Raw genomic sequence first — 22464 nt, 5'->3', positions numbered from 1 at the left:
AATTTTTTCTTTACAATTCTGAGTTTACATCTCACAATTCTGCCTTTTTTATACATCTTGCTTACATTTTGCAATTCTGCCTTTTTCTATATATCTCACAATTCAGATTTTTCCTTGCAATTCTAAATTTACTTCCAGCAATTCTGACTTTTTTCTTGCAATTCTTGCAATTTACATCTCAAGTTTTAAACTTTGTATTCATTAAAGAATCCTGAAAAATAAAATATATCAGTGTTTCTACAAAATTATGAAGCAACACAACTGTTTTCAACATTAATAAATAATAATCAGAAATGTTAATTGAGCAGCAAATCAGCATATTAGAATGATTTCTGAATATTAACATGACACTGAAGACTGGAGTAATGATGCTGAAAATTCAGCTTTGATCCCAGTAATTAAATGATATTTTAAAATACATTCACAGAGAACACAGTTATTTCAAATTGTAATAATATTGAACTATTTTTAATTAAGTAAATAGTCTTGGTGACATATTCAAAAACATTGCAAAATCTGACCAACCCCAAACTTGGTAACAAACTTGGCACAATGGTAATAAAGCTAATTACTATTTATCTCTAATGTAATTTTCTATCAAATGCAGACTAAATCCATGGCATGAAACCCAACCTTTCGTCCTCTGCATTTCAAAGACACACTGATTTCAGAAGCAAGAAAAGCATAACAGCATAAACTCTTTTTCACTCATGTATGTCTACAGATAACAGATAACCATCACTTCTCTAGAAACAGTTCTTCATAACAGCCCTCATTCAACATCCTGTAACCTTTCAGTGCACAGCATCCAGTCTAAAATGAGCTGAACTCAGATGTTCACCGAGAGGACAAAGTTTTTCTGAATTCAACAGGATTGCATTAGAAAAACAAGCTCTGACTCGACCTTATGAGCTTCAGAAAACACAGATCTGTTAAATCACATGCTACCTGCTTGTATGATACAGCTGTCACAAATACTAATGCAGAAAACTAGTCAAAACTTCTGACCTCACAGTAATATTTGTTGTGTTTACGGTTCCTGATTTGGCGGCAATACATAACAGAATCATAAAGTGTGGAAAAACTCTCTAAAATGCTGTAAATATTTAACAAGTGTGGATAAAATGTGGTCTGTTAAAACAAAGAATTACTCTAAACAATAATTCCTCAGTTTATATCTCATAGGAAACACTGGAGCGGCAGTACAGCTGTGATTACAGCGCATCTGTGATATCAAACTGCAGTTTTATGAGGATGTGAGACTGGAAAACATTCGATATATGAATTGCATTGATCTATAGAAGTTTAGCTTTAAACCGTAATGAGCATTTGAACATTTCGGCATTTAACAGCACAATATAAAACATCAGTAAATAGATGTTTATGTCTTGCACTAGCAGGCCAATTAGGATTTTACCATATCTGAATCTGCTTTCAATTACTTCATTCGATGCTTGGACCAAAAGTGATGAGTTAATGACTGATAATGGGCATTTTACTGTCGTATAAAGCGCTGTCATAGCAGTGTATTTCCTCTTCCAGAGACAGGCCTCATTCACAAATCCAACCCTGCGCCTCAGGACCTGCACCAGCGTCCAGACCGTAAAGCTTTTCCACATGTGTAAGTAGGGCATCCCAGTGTTCCACTTTCATTTCACATTATCAGTCATTATTAGATGGTAAACAATGTGCGGTCAGCACTTTTCTTTCACTTTTTGCTGAGAACATTTTCTTGTTGGAAACTATGGAAGCTTGTTTCTACCACATAATAAAAGAGGTGACTGTGACTTTTTATCTCACAACTCAGACTTTTTTTGTCTGAATTCTAAGTTTACATCTTGCAATTCATTTTTTTTGCAATTTCAAGTAGGGATGTCCTAATCAGGATACTTGTCTTGATACTTGTATATTCCCAGTGTTCTGCACACAATTCAAGTTAATCCAATTTATACAGAGTTGAGTAGAGAGTAAAAGTAATACATGTATGGACATCCCTAATTCCAAGTTTACATCTCACAGTTCTGTTTTTTTTTTTTTTTTTTTTTTGCAATTATGAATTCACATCGCACAATTCTTACTTTTTTGCAATTCTGAGTTTACATCTTACAATTCTAACTTTGAGTTTACATCTCACAATTACTTTAGAACACTGACTTTTTCTTTACATCTTGCAATTCTGACTTTTTTCGAGTAATACTGAGTTTACATCCATTACATCAATTATAGCATTTTTTCTCTGAATTTTAAGTTTTGCGTGTAATTCTGAGTTTACTTTCCATCTTGCAATTCTGAGTTTACATCTTTTTATTCTGACTTTTATTTTACATCTTTTTCTATCTGAGTTTACATCTCGCAATTCTGCTTGCAATGTTTTTTTCTGCTTGCAAAAGTATTTGCTTGCAATTCTGAGCAGACACCTTGCAACTCTGCCTTTTTCTTTATATCTCACAATTCTGAGTTGTTTCTTGCATTTCTCAGTTTACATGTTGCTATTCTAACTTTTTTCGCAATTCTTTATATCTTTTTTCGCAATTCTTAATAGTTTATATCTTGCAATTCTGAACTTTTCTTTACATCTTGCAGTTCTGAATTTTTCTTGCAATCCTGAGTTTAAATGTACCATTCTGACTTTTTTCTTTACATCTCGCATTCTGACTTTTTTGTGTGCAATTCTGACTTTACATCTTGCAATTCTGACTTTTTTTGTGTAGGCTAATTCAGATTTTACTGTGCATCTTGCAATTAAAACCTTTTCTTTACATCTCGCAATTGTGACACTTTTTTGCAATTTTTGCAATTTACAGTTTACATCATGCATTTCTGCCTTTTTCTGTACATTTCGCAATTCCAACTTTTTTCTCACAACTCTTTTTCCAATTCTGAGTCTGCATCTCACAATTTTGACTTATTCTTAACATCTTGCAATTTTGACCTTTTTCTGGGTTTCCATCTTGCAATTCTGCCTGTTTTTGTTTGCATCTCGCAATAATGATCTTACATCTCACAACTCTGCCTTTCTTTATATCTCACAATTCTGACTTTTTTCTTGCGATTCTGAGATTAAATTTCATAACTTTTTCTTTACATCTCACAACTTTGACTTTTTTCTTGCACTTCTGTGCTTACGTCTCAATTTTTTCTGCAATTTGTATTATATATCTTGCAATTCAGACTTTTCTCCTCAGAATTCTGAGTTTACAACTCACTACTCTAAATTTGCTATTTCAGATCCATAGAACTAAAACTTAAAATGTATGGCAAGAAACACATGGAATAAATGAGGTTAAGAAAAACCGCCTGTTTTGACCTGCATTCGATTTGGAAGTTATTGGTGATATTAATAGATTCCAATCTTCTGTCCATCTTATAGTGAAAGAAACACAGCTAGAACTAACTGCGCTAAAGAAAAGAATAAAAAGGATCAGTGCTTAAATCAGGGGTGGGGAACCTTGATCCTCGAGGGCCGGTGTCCCTGCAGAGTTTTGCTCCAACCCTGAAAAAAAAGATACCAACCTGTATCCTGAAGACCTTGATTAGCTTGTTCAGGTGTGTTTGATTAGGGTTGGAGCTAAACTATGCAGGGACACCGGCCCTCGAGGATCAAGGTTCCCCACCCCTGGCTTAAATGAATGCCCTCAATGTGATGTTAAAAAATGTGAAGTGTGGCTTTAAATAACATACTCTCTGATAAAACCCAATTAATCTACTGTATCTTACCCAGCAATCAGTGGCTGTGATCTGGCAGCAGAGGACAGATGAATTATGCCTGTGTGAAATCTAGATCTGCTATAATTACAGCAGGGAGAGAGATTTTCTATGACAGGGGATGGAATCAGGGGGAAAAAAGACTCCTTTTCCAAGCACACTGGAAATATACAAGATCAGCCAGAATAACCACTGGGTCAAACGGATGATTCATAAACACCTGACATAAGATACGCATTTGTTCTGTGGCATCCAGTTTGTGCTGAATTGATATTCCTGCACACAGAACAGGACAAAACGTGAAGCCTTTCTGATAACTATCCAAAAGTAAAGTAAAAAATGAAAGCTATCTGTGTCCGTTTCATCATCCAGTCTAACCTGAGCCAGAAACTGATGCTGTGTATTCAGACCTGGCATTGCAATGATATATTACTCATAAATCACAATTTTCTTTTGCCAGTGTCACACCCTCAGCACGTTCCCTCAGTCCCAATCACTGCACCACGCCCATCACCAGAGCTCTATCACCGTCACCTGCACCTGTAATCACCACTCCCTTTAAATACTCTCCCCTGACATTCACTCAGCGGCTGGTATCGAAGTTGCATAGATGTCTCTCTGTGGATCTTCTCCCCTTCCTGTTGTCTCTCCTGTGCTCCTCGTGGATTGCTCCGATGTTCTCCTGTGAAACACGTTAACCGTGTCAAAGGGAAGTGACTGTTGCTATCGCTACGATACTTATGAACTTGAACTCACCTGTGGTGTTGTGTTTGAAGATTCGACTACAGAGAACCTTATTCACCTGTTTGCACGTGTGTTGAACTGTGCACGTTTGTTAATAAATATCCTGAAAGATACTCACCTTCTTCCTTTGTGTGTGGTCGTGACAGGATACCAGCCCATCAAAAAAATTATTTCTTCAGCTCACTCATGGAGGCGAACGCAGCATTCAGCGGTGTCTCTCCCGAAGCATTAAAACTGTCGGACGCTGAGGACAGGCTACGGAACCTACGGCAAGGTGGGCGAACATTGGAGTGGTATGTGGAGGAATTCCTTGAGCTCTCCCATCAGGTAAGCTGGCCCGACTTCGCTCTTGCTGTGGTGTTTCGTATGGGATTGGATGCGGAAACAATCCGATGCAACTCCCCCATATTTGATTTTTCCTTGATTGAACTAATCAACCTCACTCTTTATATAAATGGCTCTAGTATCGAGGTTAAAGAAATAAAGAGTGATGGTAAGTTTCCTCATCCAACCCACTACGAAACCCAGCCCGTCTTGCCGGCTTACCCCCCGCCTGAACCCCTCACATACCAAACCAATAGCTTCTCCCACCTTGCCAGCCTGGAGCCCGCGGCCAACCCTCCTACGTCATGGCCAATCCTGATGGCCAGCGTACGCGACCCACCGTTGAGGTCAGTGCGGGCGGCCATGCTAGCTCGCAAAATGGCCGACGTTCCGGTTTCCCCTGCCAAAATGGCCGATGTCCCTCCAGTGACTGCGCCGCCAGAGCGCCCTCCAGTGACTGCGCCGCCAGAGCGCCCTCCAGTGACTGCGCCGCCAGAGCGCCCTCCAGTGACTGCGCCGCCAGAGCGCCCTCCAGTGACTGCGCCGCCAGAGCGCCCTCCAGTGACTGCGCCGCCAGAGCGCCCTCCAGTGACTGCGCCGCCAGAGCGCCCTCCAGTGACTGCGCCGCCAGAGCGCCCTCCAGTGACTGCGCCGCCAGAGCGCCCTCCAGTGACAGCGCCGCCAGAGCGCCCTCCAGTGACCGCTCGCCCAGAGCTAGCTCTTTCAGTGTCTCCGCTGGAGACGCCCAGCCCTCCTGAATCTCCGCTGGGGTCGTCCAGCCGTCCAGAGCCCGCTCCTCAAGAGCGCCGTCCAGAGCCCGCTCCTCAAGAGCGCCGTCCAGAGCCCGCTCCTCAAGAGCGCCGTCCAGAGCCCGCTCCTCAAGAGCACCGTCCAGAGCCCGCACCTCAAGAGCGCCGTCCAGAGCCTCCGTTGGTGCAATCCAGCCTTCCAGAGCCTTCGCTGGTTCCGCCCAGCCGTCCTGAGTCCCCGCTGGTTCCGCCCAGCCGTCCTGAGTCCCCGCTGGTTCCGCCCAGCCGTCCAGAATCTCCACTGGTCTTGTCCAGTTCTCCTGAATCCGCGCTGGTCCCGTCCAGCCGTCCAGAGTCTCTGAAGTTCCCACCCAGCCTCCCTCTCCCGCCTCCACTCAAAGCAGCCAGTTCCTCAGCCCTGTCTCTGCTAGTGCCTGTCTGTCCCTCAGCTCTCCCTCAGGCTGCGCCATCTAGGATTGTGGATCCATCTCGGGACTCCCAGGCTCCAGCTCCGCCTAGGCTGGTCGATCCCCAGTCTCTACCTCCAGCCTCCGAGTCCTGGACTCCACCTCGGTCCTCCGACCCTTCGGCTCCGCCTTGGCTCTTGGCTCCCTCATCTCCACCGTGGCCCGTCATCCCACCAGCTCCACCGGGCTCCCTCGTCCCCCCGGCTCCGCCTTGGCTCCTGGCTCCCTCATCTCCACCGTGGCCCGTCATCCCACCAGCTCCACCGGGCTCCCTCGTCCCTCCGGCTCCGCCTTGGTCAGTCGTCGACCATCCGCCGCCTCGGGACTCCATTCCTCCGGCTTCGCCTTGTCACTCTGTCCCTCCGGCTCTGTCAGGCTCCTCCTTCCCTCCAGCTCCGCCTTTGTCCTCTGTCGCTCCGGCTCTGCTGCGGTCTTCCGGATCCACATCTCCGCCTCAGTCGCCTGAGCCATCAGCTCCGCCTTTGTCCTCTATCGCTCCGGCTCTGCTGCGGTCTTCCGGATCCACATCTCCGCCTCAGTCGCCTGAGCCATCAGCTCCGCCTTGGCCCTCTGGACCCTCTGTGTCACCCTGGCCCTCCGTCTGCTCGGCTCCACCTGGGTCACCTCTGCCAGTAGCTCCGTCTCCATCGCTCGTCCCCAGGGTGTCATCTGCCATCTCTCCACCATGGCTCCTCCCTCCTTCGACTCCGCTCTGGGGCCTCGTCCGGGCTGGACTCTGGACTACCATCTGGCTCCTCCCTGCTCTGTCTGCCTCCTCTATCTCTGCTCTCCCCAGGTCCCTGTCCATGATGCGGCCCCCTGTTCCGCCCTGGAGGGCTCCTGCGCCTCCTGTTCCGCCCTGGAGGGCTCCTACGCCTCCTGTTCCGCCCTGGAGGGCTCCTGCGCCTCCCAAACCACCCTGGAGGGCTCCTGTGCCTCCTGCTCCGCCCTGGAGGGCCGCTCCGCCTCCTGCTCCGCCCTGGAGGGCTCCTAAACCCCTTGCTCCGCCTTCGGCTCTGCCCTGGAGGGTTCCTGAATCTCCTGCTCTGCTCTGGAGGGACTTTGCCCAACCTGTTCTGCCTCAGTCTCCTGGCCCCCCCCACCGCTCCCCTGGACTGTTTCTTCCTGTTTTTTGGAGCGTCTGGAAGCCGCCCCTTTGGGGGGGGGCTATGTCACACCCTCAGCACGTTCCCTCAGTCCCAATCACTGCACCACGCCCATCACCAGAGCTCTATCACCGTCACCTGCACCTGTAATCACCACTCCCTTTAAATACTCTCCCCTGACATTCACTCAGCGGCTGGTATCGAAGTTGCATAGATGTCTCTCTGTGGATCTTCTCCCCTTCCTGTTGTCTCTCCTGTGCTCCTCGTGGATTGCTCCGATGTTCTCCTGTGAAACACGTTAACCGTGTCAAAGGGAAGTGACTGTTGCTATCGCTACGATACTTATGAACTTGAACTCACCTGTGGTGTTGTGTTTGAAGATTCGACTACAGAGAACCTTATTCACCTGTTTGCACGTGTGTTGAACTGTGCACGTTTGTTAATAAATATCCTGAAAGATACTCACCTTCTTCCTTTGTGTGTGGTCGTGACAGCCAGATAAATGTGAAGAAAAGTCAAAAGACACCAGACCTTTCATATTCAGTAAAAAGAATATTACTTGTTTGTCAAAGGATGAAGCTGTTTCAATATGTCTCTTACACTGTAAAAAGTTTTCACCAGTTTCAACTTAAAAACTTAAGTTCATCGGCTGCCTTAAAATTTTAAAATTTTAATCACCTTCAAAGTACAAGTCATTTTAAATTTAATTGTGAGTTGAAATGACTTGTAGTTTTACGTTGATTTAACTTAAAATTTTAAGGCAGCTGCTAAACTTAAGTAAAAAAAGTCATTAACTTAAGTTTTTAAATTGAAACTGGTGAAAACTTTTTACAGTGTAGGTTCACAAATAACTTATACTTTAATAATTTAGATGATGTATAAAAAATAAGCTACAAACTGTAAAGGTCACTGCATAAACACAGCAAAAACTTGTTCACTCGTCTGAGCCCCAACAAAATGATTTACTGAAACAAAGAGAAGAATATGAGAGAAGTGAGGCTTGGACCGAGCGTCTGCTAATGCAATCAGCTCAAATAATCCTCTATCTTGGCCCTGCTGCACCGTGGCATTTCTGCAAGCGCTGGCAACATCACCACAATCCCAAAGTCTCATACTGAGCCGTATTTCACCCCAGCGGGCGACAGTAAAGCTGCAGTTGTACTCGCTTCCTATGCTTGTGTAAGAATGGGTGGGCCGTAAAGAAAGACAACTACGCCATCCTGTCTCTCCATCACAATAAAACAGAATCAGATTTCTCGGTGAATTGTTTGGCCAGAGCTCAGTCAACAAATAAAAACAGTCCTAGAGAGTATCAGTTGACAGAAGGAAGGCGGATCTTGCACATTTGCTGAATAACTCAGTCAATGAAAGCATATCATTATGCACTGTAAACTGTCTACCAGCAGAGTAATAAATAACTACCTTAATATGAAACAGTAGGAATAAAACCATATACAGCAGAGTCCAAAACCCTGAGAGTGCTCTAAAAAGAGGGAAAATAATTTTAGAATTATTTTGAAAAATAAAAAAAAGCATTGACAAATTAATATTTAAAAATATTAATTATTTTATTATCAATTCAAATCATAAATTTTGCATTTCAAGGTCACTAATAAGATCATCTATAATATAATTGTTTTTTTTTTCAAATAATATTTATATCACTAATTAGTAATATTATTGAATTTAAAAGCATGTGCATTAAAGTACAATAATGCAAAACAGGAGCATTTTTATTAGTGTATTGTATCATTATTATATTATTTTGTAACATATATTTATGTAATATTTATTTAATAAATAATTAATTTATTGTTAATTTAATTTAAAATAAAAAGCATATGTATTAAGTCTTTTCACTAGTGTTTCCAGACTCTATAGTATATTCATATATTACAGTATATATTATATTAAAACATTTAATAAGATTTATTGTATTTTATATAAGATTAATATTTAAAAATATTTAAATATAAAAATACATATTTTTAAACATTTACTTTAAAAGGCATGTGCATTAATGTACAAAAATGCACAACAGAAGCCTTTTTAACTAGTGTATTTCATACTAATCAAATCATGTAATTAATGTAATCTGTGAAATATTTTTAATAATAATATTTTAAAATTGTAATTATTTTAAAAATATATTTAAAAAGTCATAAAATATATTTTAAAGATATATTTATATCAATACTTAATAATATTATTAAATTAAAAGCATGTGCATTAAAGTAGAAGCATGCAAAACAGGATTTTCACTAGTGGTCTCAGACTAGGAAATTATTTTGTGTATATTTTATAATAGTATTTGCAAAAAAAAAAGTTTATATTTAAAAAAATCTATTCAATAAAAAAAATTATATTTAAAATTATAAAAAGCACACGCATTAAGCATTTTCACTTTTTTATAATTTTTTTAAACAATATTTTAAAATATTTTTGAAAGTCTAATAATTTTTTTATATTTAAAAAACATTCTTAAACATTTACTTTAAAAAAGCAAGTACAAAAATGTAAAACAGAAACCTTTTCACTACTGTACATGAAACTAATCAGATAATTTTAACGATAATTTTAATCTATTTATATATTACTACTCAGTAATATTATTTAAATTAAAAGCATGTGCATTAAAGTAGAAGTACAAAACAGGAGCATTTTCACTAGTGCTCCCACTCTATATGGCACTAATATTTATTATTATTTTATTTAGTAATATATATTTTATAAAAATATTTGTAAAATATATTTTTGTAATATTTAAAAATATCTTTTTTTAAAAATGTTTTAATTTAGTTTCAAATAAAAGCATTTCCACTAGTTCTCCCAGACCACATAACACATACATATATATATATATATATATATATATATATATATATATATATAAACAATAATATTTTAAAATATTTTTTAAATGTAACAATTGTGTTTTAATATTTAAAATATATATTCTTAAAAATTTACTTTAAAAAGCAAGCAGAACAGGAGCATTTTCAGTAATTGTCTTAGACTTTGACCCCAAGAACATGACAATAATCAGATAATTTTTATATTATTTATAATGCTTATTTTATAGCAATACTTGTACGTTTATTTAAAATTAAAAGCATGTGCATTTAAGCACAAAAATCCAAAACAGAAGTGCACTCAGTCATCTGGACCCCACTGTATGTGACACCATATTCAATTAACCTTCCCAGCAGATCCACAGCAAAGAGACATTTCCTGCAGATGAAGTGAACAGCATCATTGCCAGCATGCAGATAGACTTACAGCACGCATCCGGATGAAAACATCATGTTTCTCCCTGCATAGCTCTGAGTTTTCCCCCTCCAGCTGCCGGACCCGGGACAGCAGGCGATCCGTCTGCTCGATGGCTTTCTTCAGCTCCTCTCGATCCCTCATCCCTGCCTGTGGATGAACCTGAGCAGTGCAGAAAGAGCGTTTCTTCAGTCTGACTGCCGTCTGGAGCCCCTCCTGCTTCTGGGGCCTTTGGCCCAATTCAAAACAAGCCCGACTTCTCCCACTGATACGTTTCCACTACAATAACTCTACCGGATCAAACACACACACACACACACACACACACACACACACAGACTACTGCAAGGTTTATGCTTTAATGTACTAAGTTTCAGATAAAAAGGCAAGAGGAAAAATCATTTAATAGGACTGCATTAAACAGTCATATGAGGGAAGAGAGTCCGTCTGTTAAAGTAATCATATGTTATTCATCATGAATCACAGTGTGTACAGTCGTGGCCAAAAGTTTTGAGAATTACATAAATATTGGAAATTGGAAAAGTTGCTGCTTTAGTTTTTATAATAGCAATTTGCATATACTCCAGAATGTTATGAAGAGTGATCAGATGAATTGCATAGTCCTTCTTTGCCATGAAAATTAACTTAATCCCGAAAACTTTCCACTGCATTTCATTGCTGTCATTAAAGGACCTGCTGAGATCATTTCAGTAATCGTCTTGTTAACTCAGGTGAGAATGTTGACCAGCACAAGGCTGGAGATCATTATGTCAGGCTGATTGGGTTAGAATGGCAGACTTGACATGTTAAAAGGAGGGTGATGCTTGAAATCATTGTTCTTCCATTGTTAACCATGGTGACCTGCAAAGAAACGTGTGCAGCCATCATTGCGTTGCATAAAAATGGCTTCACAGGCAAGGATATTGTGGCTACTAAGATTGCACTTAAATCAACAATTATCATCAAGAACTTCAAGGAAAGAGTTTCAATTCTTGTTAAGAAAGCTTCAAGGCGTCCAAGAAAGTCCAGCAAGTGCCAGGATCCTAAAGAGGATTCAGCTGCGGGATCTGAGTGCCACCAGTGCAGAGCTTGCTCAGGAATGGCAGCAGGCAGGTGTGAGCGCATCTGAACGCACAGTGAGGCCAAGACTTTTGGAAGATGGCCTGGTGTCAAGAAGGGCAGCAAAGAAGCCACTTCTCTCCAAAAACAACATCAGGGACAGATTGATCTTCTGCAAAAAGTATGGCGAATGGACTGCTGAGGACTGGGGCAAAGTCATATTCTCCGATGAAGCCTCTTTCCGATTGTTTGGGGCATCTGGAAAAAGGCTTGTCCAGAGAAGAAAAGGTGAGCGCTACCATCAGTCCTGTGTCATGCCAACAGTAAAGCATCCTGAGACCATTCATGTGTGGGGTTGCTTCTCATCCAAGGGAGTGGGCTCACTCACAATTTTGCCCAAAAACACAGCCATGAATAAAGAATGGTACCAAAACACCCTCCAACAGCAACTTCTTCCAACAATCCAACAACAGTTTGGTGAAGAACAATGCATTTTCCAGCACGATGGAGCACCGTGCCATAAGGCAAAAGTGATAACTAAGTGGCTCGGGGACCAAAACGTTGAAATTTTGGGTCCATCGCCTGGAAACTCCCCAGATCTTAATCCCATTGAGAACTTGTGGTCAATCCTCAAGAGGCGGGTGGACAAACAAAAACCCACTAATTCTGACAAACTCCAAGAAGTGATTATGAAAGAATGGGTTGCTATCAGTCAGGATTTGGCCCAGAAGTTGATTGAGAGCATGCCCAGTCGAATTGCAGAGGTCCTGAAAAAGAAGAGCCAACACTGCAAATACTGACTCTTTGCCTAAATGTCATGTAATTGTTGATAAAAGCCTTTGAAACGTATGAAGTGCTTGTAATTATATTTCAGTACATCACAGAAACAACTGAAACAATGATCTAAAAGCAGTTTAGCAGCAAACTTTGTGAAAACTAATATTCGTGTCATTCTCAAAACTTTTGGCCACGACTGTACATGATTACAAAGAGACACAGCTTAAAACTCCTACACAGGCTTCTTTTTTGGAAATTCAGAATCATGCTGGCATAAGTGGCACTCATAAATGCAATAAATTCAACGTCATAAAGCAGGTGCAACTCGGTGTTCACCTCTATAAAGAAGACAGATGATTGGCTGTTTTCATAAACAAAAGATGATATTTACATTGCTCTAGGCCCAGGTTAAATGTTTTTGCATGAATATTCTTATAGATATTGTAAACAAATCATAACAGTATATGAGTAAAAAGATAATAATTTTTACATCAATCTCACTAAATACAGCCAATTTGCAACTTGGAAGTAAGCTACTGTGTTTTTATTTAACTAGAACTACTTAATTGTAAAACACAGTAAAACTATTAGCGCTACAAACCAGTTTGTTTATGACTACAATAACAAAATAGCATGATAACAAATACCAGTTTGCAATATCAAGCATGATAGTAAACAGGTAAAATACGCCTTTGTACATGTAAATCCCCTGCTGAAAAAAGCAGCATATGATAGTTAGGTATGTTTTGGTGCTGGTTTTAGCTGGTTTATACTGGTCCTTTGCTGGTTAATGCTGGTCCTTAGCTGGTTTATGCTGGTCATGTTGCTGGTCAAGGACCAGCATAAACCAGCAAATGGCCAGCATAAACCAGCAAAGGACCAGCAAAGGACCAGCATTAACCAGCAGGGGCGCCGCTCGCAATTTTGGGCCCTATGACAAAATATGAGGTGTTGGGCCCCCCCTACCACACAAAAGCAGACATCTGGGGGCCCCTAAATGGCGTGCACGAGGTATTTTAATTGGATTCTTTGCTAGGTTTTTGTATTATCATATTGCTTTCGCCATTGTTTACATTTTGTTATTTCATCCTCTCCTGGCTGAAAAAAACAGCAGGGCTCGCAAAATGTCAAAATCTCTGGTAGCCCTTCCGGCAGGTACTCTTTAGATTTTGGTAGCCCGAAAATTAATTTAACTAGCCCAAATAAAAAAAGACCAATTTTTTTTTTAAATATAGAAAATCAGCTAGGAGTCTAATCAAAAATGTTTTTAATATACAAATATAAACAAATATCAAAGGAAGTCATTTTATTTCATTATATTTATTTCATTTAGTGTATCTGCAGAATTTTTAAATATTAATTTAAAGCAATTCATGACTCTTTTTAAGATCTGCACAAGTCAAATAAACAGTAATGGGGTAGGACAATGTAAAGTAGAATATTAAGCCATAAAATGGCATGATTTCAAATTCAGATACAGTTTCACACAAAAACTAAATATCTTACACTATGGCATTTCATCCTTTATACCATTAAAAGAGATAAATTGAGTATATAATTTATTATATTTATTTAAAACATAAATATTACTGTACTTGTTTAGATTTTTAGAAGGCACCATAACTTTTTACATTTACAACTATGTGTTTGCTGCATAAAAACATGGGTCGATAATTGCAATCATTTGACCATAAACAGCTGAAAAAAATGTATTGGAAATTAAGAGAGAGAATTTCATTCTCTGTCATGAGGGGGCGCTTTAGGAGCGCTAAAATGTTATGGTTTCCATAGTAACGGCTGTACACAATGCAGCATAAGGCAGTTTAATCAGGCATGAAATGAAAATTCCAACAAGTTTCTGAGGACAGTCGGTTCACTTCAGACAGAGCCATATAAAAAGAAATTTTTATATGGCTCTGACTTCAGATACAGATCATTGCCTTTTGAAGTTGAATCCTTATGCGGTCTTCGTTTTGGAATCACACTCATGGTCTTTCAAAACTTAAATTTTGAAACAAAATAATAATAAAAAAAAAAAAACGAAAAAATTGTTTTCCTGTTTATTAATGTTTTTACTTTTTCATAGGATTTATGCTATTTTTTAAATATATATAAATTATTAAATAAATATATATTTTTAATAGGTTTACATGCAAAAACAGCTTTTTATGCAAAATTCACTTTATAAAATACTCACATTTTAAACTTTCATTCATGGGGATAATATGGATAATTTGATATGGTTTTTTGGAAAATGCAGTTTTAAAGGTCCACTGAAGTGCCTTGAAACACGCAGCCTTATTCTATGTGGTGACGTACTTTTAACTGAAACAAAAACATATCGCCCAGCCCCGCCCACTTATTTTGAATAGCCAATAGCGTTCCATTAATATCTGCTCGGGCCAGAGCCGTTAAGCTGGATAAAGCCGCGTTTGTAGCTTATGACAGCCACAGACTAATAAATTACCCCACAGATTCATATGAAACTCCTGCTAAAATAAAATAGTGATCATAATCATGCTGAGGTTGTGTAGTTTAATACATGCCGATCGCACATATGAGCGCATATGATCTGCTCCGTGTATTGCGTCTCTGTGTAGGGGGCGGGACAATACGGATTCTAGAGAGCATTTGATTGGACAGAACGTTTGATGAGAAACTGAAGTGCACGGTGATATCATCAAAATCATTGATTCATATTGGCGGAAGTGACGAGACTGTAAGTTTTGAATGCCCATATCTTGTAAACACGAATTTTGTCGTTGTTTTGAAGCACACTAGCTCATAGATAATTTTAAGGCTAATATATTCATACTAAAAGCCAAAAAACTTTCATTTTGATTTCAGGGGGACTTTAAAAGTAAAAAAATATATAACTTTTACCACTAGATGGCTGCAGAGCACTACTATTAACTAATTGCTATTTGACCAACAATAAGATATCTTTTCACAAGTTTTTTCAGTTGAGTTCATATCTACTCTATTATGAAATCACAATTATAACAATAAAATATACTTTTTGTCAAAGTTTAGCATTTTTTGTACTGAAACAAACCCAGTTCTATTACATATTGAGTAGCAGTACATGGCATGAACATAAGAATGCAAAAACAGCAAATGTTTTTTTTTTTTTTTTTTGACAAATTATAAGAGAGCAGTTTTTATGGTCTCCAAATGTAGTCCTGTGTGTTTCATAATATGTAGATATACAAAACTTGTGAAAAGATATCTTTTAGGTGGTCGAATAGCAAATAGCAAATAGTGGATCTCTGCAGCCACCTACTGGTAAAAGTATTTTTTTTTTTTACTTTTAAAACTGGATTTTTCAAAAGATGGGCAAAAATCTTACACCAAACCATGTGAAATTATCCATGTTGTCCCCATGAATGAAAGCTGTTTTTGTATAAAAACCTATAAAAAAAATGTGTATTTATTAATTTATATATATTTAAAAATGTCCTAAATCCTCCAAAAACTGCACATATGAGGAGCAAAAACATTAATAAAAAAGAAAATAACATTTGTTTTGTTTTTTTAACTATTATTTTGTTACAAAATTGGAATTTGTTGCCTGGGGTCTCCAGAGACCCCAAAGACCACGAACGTGAGTTTCACACTAACATAACATCAAGATATCATTCCAATTTTTTTTATTTGTAGATCAAGATAGTGTTGACCACCATACAAAGTCTCATACCATTTGGACAAAGGGAACATTTTTTTAATTTTAGCAAACCAGAAGTACCCAGAGGACCGCGTCAGGGTTAATCCAGCCCTATTGCGATTCTCGTCTTTCCGTCCTCAACTGTAAGACCTCTTAAATCAGGGGTCCCCAAACTTTTTTCTGAGCGGGCCACATAATTTTCTTTTCTTTAATGGGGGGCCGGGTCGGTTTATAAAAGAAAATTCCATGGGCTGGACTGACTACTATTATTATTATTATTTTATTATGATTTTACCTGTATTTATTATACCTTTTAATGCTATAGTTTATTTATTTTTTTATGCACCAGACAGACAAATGATCATTTCTTTTCAAAAGATATACAGGTGCTTCTCAATAAATTAGAATGTCATGGAAAAGTTCATTTATTTCAGTAATTCAACTCAAATTGTGAAACTTGTCTATTAAATACATTTAATGCACACAGAGTGAAGTAGTTTAAGTCTTTGGTTCTTTTAATTGGAATGATTTGGCTCACAAAAATATATCTCTGGCATTGTTCAGAGGGCCGTTCCAAATGTGGGGGCGGGCCGCATTCGGCCCCCGGGCCTTAGTTTGGGGACCCCTGTCTTAAATTATAATTAAGACGTTACTTATACTATTTAACATATTTAAAACTTTTTATGGCCTTAAATTTGATACAACTAAGTTGAGGAGTTTTTAAGGACCTACAGGAGCTCTCTACTTTACGATAGCCCGTCGGGCAGTCCGGTGAAACATTTTGGCAGCCCGACTGGAAAACACAATAGCCCCGGGATGTCGGGCTGGCGATTTTGCGAGCCCTGAACAGCATATGCTGGTTAGGTATGTTTTGGTGCTAGGATGCTGGTTTTAGCTGGTTAATGCTGTTCCTTTGCTGGTTTATGCTGGTCATGTTGCTGGTCAAGGACCAGCATAAACCAGAAAAGGACCAGCATAAACCAGCTAAAACCAAAACATACCTAATCAGCATATGCTGCTTTTTCAGCAGGGGGGGTCTGGTTCAGCACATTGTCTAATCACATTAACAGAATAGCTTGCACAATAAGGTGGATTTACATATTCTTTCTCTCTCCCTTCTTTATACAAATCCAAACTTTATCCAAATGAAGCAAAAAAATAATCATTCTGTGTCTCTGAGCAAACCACAGTCGTGTTTCTATCTAAATGAATCAGTGTTTTTGAAGGATTCAGTTGAGTGAATGATTCTTTGACTCGCTCATATGATACACAAAAGACCCTTATCGCCACCTACTGAGTGTACCAGGTATTTTAGTTGAATTCTTTGCAAGGTATTGTGGTGTATTATCATACTGCTTTCACCACTATTTTATATTTTATTATTTCAGCACTTTGTCTAAATTAACAGATTAGCTTACATGCAAAATAAAAATAAGGTGGATATACAGATTCTGTCTCTCTCCCTTCTTAAAGGTGCAGTGTGTAAATTTTTGCGGCATCTAGCGGAGAGGTTGTGAATTGCAACAGTCCACCGCTCACCCCTCCCTTTACAGAAGCTACGGTGGCCGACGCAGGTTTAAGATGTCGTCATTTTAAACAGCAAAGAATAATGAGGTTTCTTTTAAAACGTAAATTAGGGAATTATATTTACTTAATTATTCAATAAAACAATGTTATTGTGAATTTTACTGTTACTTGTACATCTTTGTGTCAGTGTTTTCCACAAAGAACAACAGTGATGAAACGCGATCTGTAGAGCAGTTTGTCCGTTCAGGGCTACTGTAGAAACATAATGGCGATTTCCATGTGAGGGGACCCGCTTTGTATGTAGATATAAACTGCTAATTCTAAGGTAATAAAAACATAATGGTTCATTGTGTAAGGTCTTTATACACCCATGTAAACATAGTTATGTATAATATATTGCATTTCTGTCTAGAGATCATCTTAAATATTACACATTGCACCTTTAAGTGAAAATTTAAGTCTGTATTGTACATACACAGCCTGATATTTCATGATGATTTCAACCACATTATCTGTTTAGTTGCACATGCAGACATTTGGCAACACATTTTTCGTGTTTAGCTTTATTGCCTACAAAGTCTGATGAATATCATCAGTATGCCTTTATAGAGCTTTTACTGTAATGTCAATCATTCCTCTCAACTCAATTTTACAAGATTCAACAAGCAAATCTGGCATTGCCACCAAAGCACACATTTCTAGTTTCTTGGATGGAAAACCAGATGTGAACTAATTTTCCAAAACATACTCAAAAGCTGTTTTTAAAAAAATAATAATGAAAGGAAGAATTTCTGCTGAAGCTCAAGCCAAAATGTCTGTGGAAAATGTCTGTCATTAAGAAAAGCAATCTTATCTCTGAAACAAATCTGGTATATGATGTGTAGATATTTTATTAATGAGGGCAATTTGAACATTATCAAAGTGCATTTAGTGACTCTGTGAACTCCAAGCTAAAAACCTCCCACAATTACAATTTGTGACCTAAAAACCTAATCTTTCAAGCACGTCAGCAGAATGACTGGTGGGAGCGCTCTTCAAACTGCTACAATGTAAAAGCCTATAAGGCCTCATGAATGACACTGTTTATGTGGTGAAGTTTTCATGTTTCAACTTGAGAGGACGATATACGTCAGACTGGACTGTTAAAACACACAAATTGCACAAATTGCATTATTTTTTAGATGTAGATCTGAAATAAGTCTCCATTTGCATTAAATTCTGTGTTAAATGCAGTCTCTCTGGCAAAAAAGACTTTCACATTCCTGCTTTCACAGTCAATTGTTCAAGGCCCAGATCATGAGCAGCAGTTTTCCAAATAAATTTGTTCCCCTACACTGCATTCCAGCTCTACAGAGGTGACACACACACATATACACACACAGGACTTCAAGCATTTCAACAGCTGTAGCAATTTCAGCATTTCACGAAAGCATTGATTAATTCATTCAATATGAGAATGCATGTGACATTTGCATTTCTGTAGTTCAAACTGACCAAAAGGGCATTTTAATAGGCTACATATTTACATATATACTAACATATTTTGCTTAATTGTAGACTTGAATTCTCATCCTGTAACATAAAATCAACTAAAAAAGAGCTCTGAATTACCTATCATTCTCTCTTTTTATGAGTTGTCTTTCAAGGCCAGCAATGGCAGAGAAGATTTGTGTTCGCTCTGGTTCAGAAAAGTAACGGATATTTAAAATTCCATATGTTTGTTGTTAGAATAGACTTGTTATATTGTATATTGCAGATTACAATGTCTGTTGCAGTTTTGTTGCACTAAAAACAGATGTGTTATGCGTGATTTACTGGACATAACACATATGACATAATATATGTTGCATGCACATCAAAGCTGCTTCAAATGCATTTGTGCTGCAGATGCTGGTAAGTCGACTCCACTTACATGTTGGCAGGACAAAAGTTGACCTAGATATAAACCAAAACAAAACCAAAGATGCTATCGTAACTGACATCTGACATATATAAATCACTGCCACAAAAAAAGACAAAAAAGCAAGAAATAAATAGTATTAGTATCATTACATATATTATATTATTATAATTAACATGTAATTTTATGTAATAAACATAGTTTTTATAATATTTTATTCAATTATTCTATAATAAGTGTATATTCTTTTATTTAATATTAAAATTTATTTTATAAAAAAATATATATATAACCATGTAAATAACCCATTTGTGTATAAATGAAATGTTTATTGAACAGCAAATTGGCATATTAGAATGATTTCTGAAGGATCATGTGACACAGAAGACTGGAGTGAAGATGCTAAAAATTCAGATTTGATCACAGTAATAAATTACATTTTACACATTATTCAGAAAGAAAAAAAATATTTTTTTACATTTATTTTAAAATGTAATAATATTGCACAATTTTTACTGCAATTTTGATTAAATAAATGCATTACTGATAAGCAGAATAGACTTCTTTCAAAAACATTAATAAATCTTAATTACGTCAAAGTTTTTAAATTTAATTTTAATTAGTAATATGCATTGCAAAGAACTTCATTTGTACAACTTTAAAGGCAATTTCCTCAATATTCAGATTCCAGATTTTCGAATAGTTGTATCTCTGCCAAATATTGTCCTATCCTAACAAACCATACAACAATGGAAAGCCTATATTTATTCAGCTCATATCTTTACATTTACAGCTGGTTTATGGTCCAGGGTCACGTATATACATTTCTCTAAATAATGTAAATATAAAATGTGAAAATCAGTATCAGCCTGAAATCTCTAGTCATTAATAAACAGCATTATTTATGTGAAAATATACACTATGAAGTTTGTGGTCTAAAGGATTTTTAATGCCTTTGTAAAATGTCTCTGCTGCTCACCAATACACAGCAAAATAGTGAAATATTATTACATTTTAAAACAACTGTTTACCATATGAATATATTTTAAAACGTAATTTATTCCTCTGATTAAAAGCTGAATTTTCAGCATCATTACTCCAGTCTTTAGTATCACATGATCATTCAGAACTAATTCTAATTTGCTAATTTGCTCTTCAAATAAACATTTCTGATTATTTTCAATGTTGAAAATTTCAAATTGATACCTATGACTGGTTTTGTGGTCCAGGGTCACATATATACATTTTTCTAAATAGTGTAAAATATAAAATGTAAAAATCAGTATCAGCCTGAAATCTCTCTCTGTGTCATTAATAAACAGCATTATTTATGTGAAAATATACACTATGAAGTTTGTGGTCTAAAGGATTTTTAATGCCTTTGTAAAATGTCTGTGCTGCTCACCAATACACAGCAAAATAGTGAAATATTATTATATTTTAAAACAGCTGTTTACCATATGAATATATTTTAAAACGTAATTTATTCCTCTGATTAAAAGCTGAATTTTCAGCATCATTACTCCAGTCTTTAGTATCACATGATCATTCAGAACTAATTCTAATTTACTAATTTGCTGTTCAAATAAACATTTCTGATTATTTTCAATGTTGAAAATTTCAAATTGATACCTATGACTGGTTTTGTGGTCCAGGGTCACATATATACATTTTTCTAAATAGTGTAAAATATAAAATGTAAAAATCAGTATCAGTCTGAAATCTCTCTCTGTGTCATTAATAAACAGCATTATTTATGTGAAAATATACACTAAAAAGTTGGGGTCTAAAGGATTTTTGTAAAAAGTTATCTTCTGCTCACCAAAAATACAGTAAAATTGTGAAATATTATTACAATTTAAAATAGCTGTTTTCCATAGGAATATATTTTAAAATGTAATTTATTCCTCTGATTAAAAGCTGAATTTTCAGCCTCATTACTCCAGCCTTCAGTATCACATGATCATTCAGAACTCATTCTAATTTGCTGATTTGCTGTTCAAGAAACATTTCTGATTATTTTCAATGTTAAAAATTTCAAATGGACACTTATGACTGGTTTTGTGGTCCAGGGTCACATATATACATTTTTTTCTAAATAGTGTAAATATAAAATGTGAAAATCAGTACCAGCATTATTTATGTAAAAATATACACTATACAGTGTGGGGTCTGAAAGATTTTTTATGCTTTTGTAAAAGTTATCTTCTGCTCACCAAAAATACAGTAAAATAGTGAAATATTATTACAATTTAAAATAGCTGTTTTCCATATGAATATATTCTAAAATGTAATTTATTCCTGTGATTAAAGTTGAATTTTCAGCCAGTCTTCAGTATCACATGATCATTCAGAACTCATTGTAATTTGCTGATTTGCTGTTCAAGAAACATTTTTGATTATTTTCAATGTTAAAATTTTCAAATTGACACTTATGACTTGTTTTGTGGTCCAGGGTCACATATATACATTTTCTAAATAGTGTAAATATAAAATGTGGAAATCAGTATCAGTCTAAAATCACTCTCATTTGTCATTACTGAAATCTGTGGCAGCCCAACTGAAGACTCTTTGAATTGTGGGACTGTAGTTTTGTTCTTATGTTTACATTCCTGAGGAACACGCATGTGTCTGCATTTACCCGCACATTAACGCCCATCAATCCAAACCTCACAAAAAAACACTGATCCTTCCCACACATACAGCAACTAAAAACTCAGACCCTCATCAGAGCAGAAACACTGCTGGATGTGAGGGTGTGTCTGACTAACACAGTGTGTGTGTGTGTGTGTGTGTGTGTGTGTGTGTGTGTGTGTGTGTGTGTGTGTGTGTGTGTACATGAGGCCCACAGAACACACAAAAAGTAGAAAATGCCGGGTCTTACGTGTTGACTGTGGATGATGATGGGCCGGTACTGGTGGAAGTCAGTCTGGATCACACACACTTTCTTCTCCATCCTCAGCACAGGCTCATGCTCCCATCCTGCTGTCTCCTCTACAAACGCAGAGGAAGTGAAGCGTCTGTTACCTGAGCCGCACTAAACACACACACAGAAACACACGTTCGCAGGGGGAGGAACTCCAGCAGGAAAAGAAAACATCAGACTCCCCCTGACACTCTCCACCTCCACACAGACTGTCAGCAGGGATTCACACAGATACATTCTCTCTGTCAT

General features: G+C 37.7%; 1 protein-coding gene across 1 annotated transcript in view; it reads right to left on the bottom strand.

The window, feature by feature from the left end:
- The window catches only part of LOC141298318 (uncharacterized), an 81930-nt gene extending 59466 nt beyond the window's left edge, over nt 1-22464 (bottom strand). Inside the window, exons 1-3 of the mRNA XM_073828822.1 lie at nt 22405-22464; nt 22174-22326; nt 10375-10524 (exon numbers count right to left, since the gene is read on the bottom strand). Coding sequence (XP_073684923.1) covers nt 10375-10524; nt 22174-22326; nt 22405-22464 — 363 coding nt within the window. The remainder of the gene's footprint in view (nt 1-10374; nt 10525-22173; nt 22327-22404) is intronic.

Source organism: Garra rufa, chromosome 22 (assembly GCF_049309525.1).
Source record: "Garra rufa chromosome 22, GarRuf1.0, whole genome shotgun sequence".
In the NCBI taxonomy this organism is placed as follows: Eukaryota; Metazoa; Chordata; class Actinopteri; order Cypriniformes; family Cyprinidae; genus Garra; species Garra rufa.
Note: the sequence above shows the minus strand (reverse complement) of the source record. Positions and strands in the feature narration are given on the sequence as shown.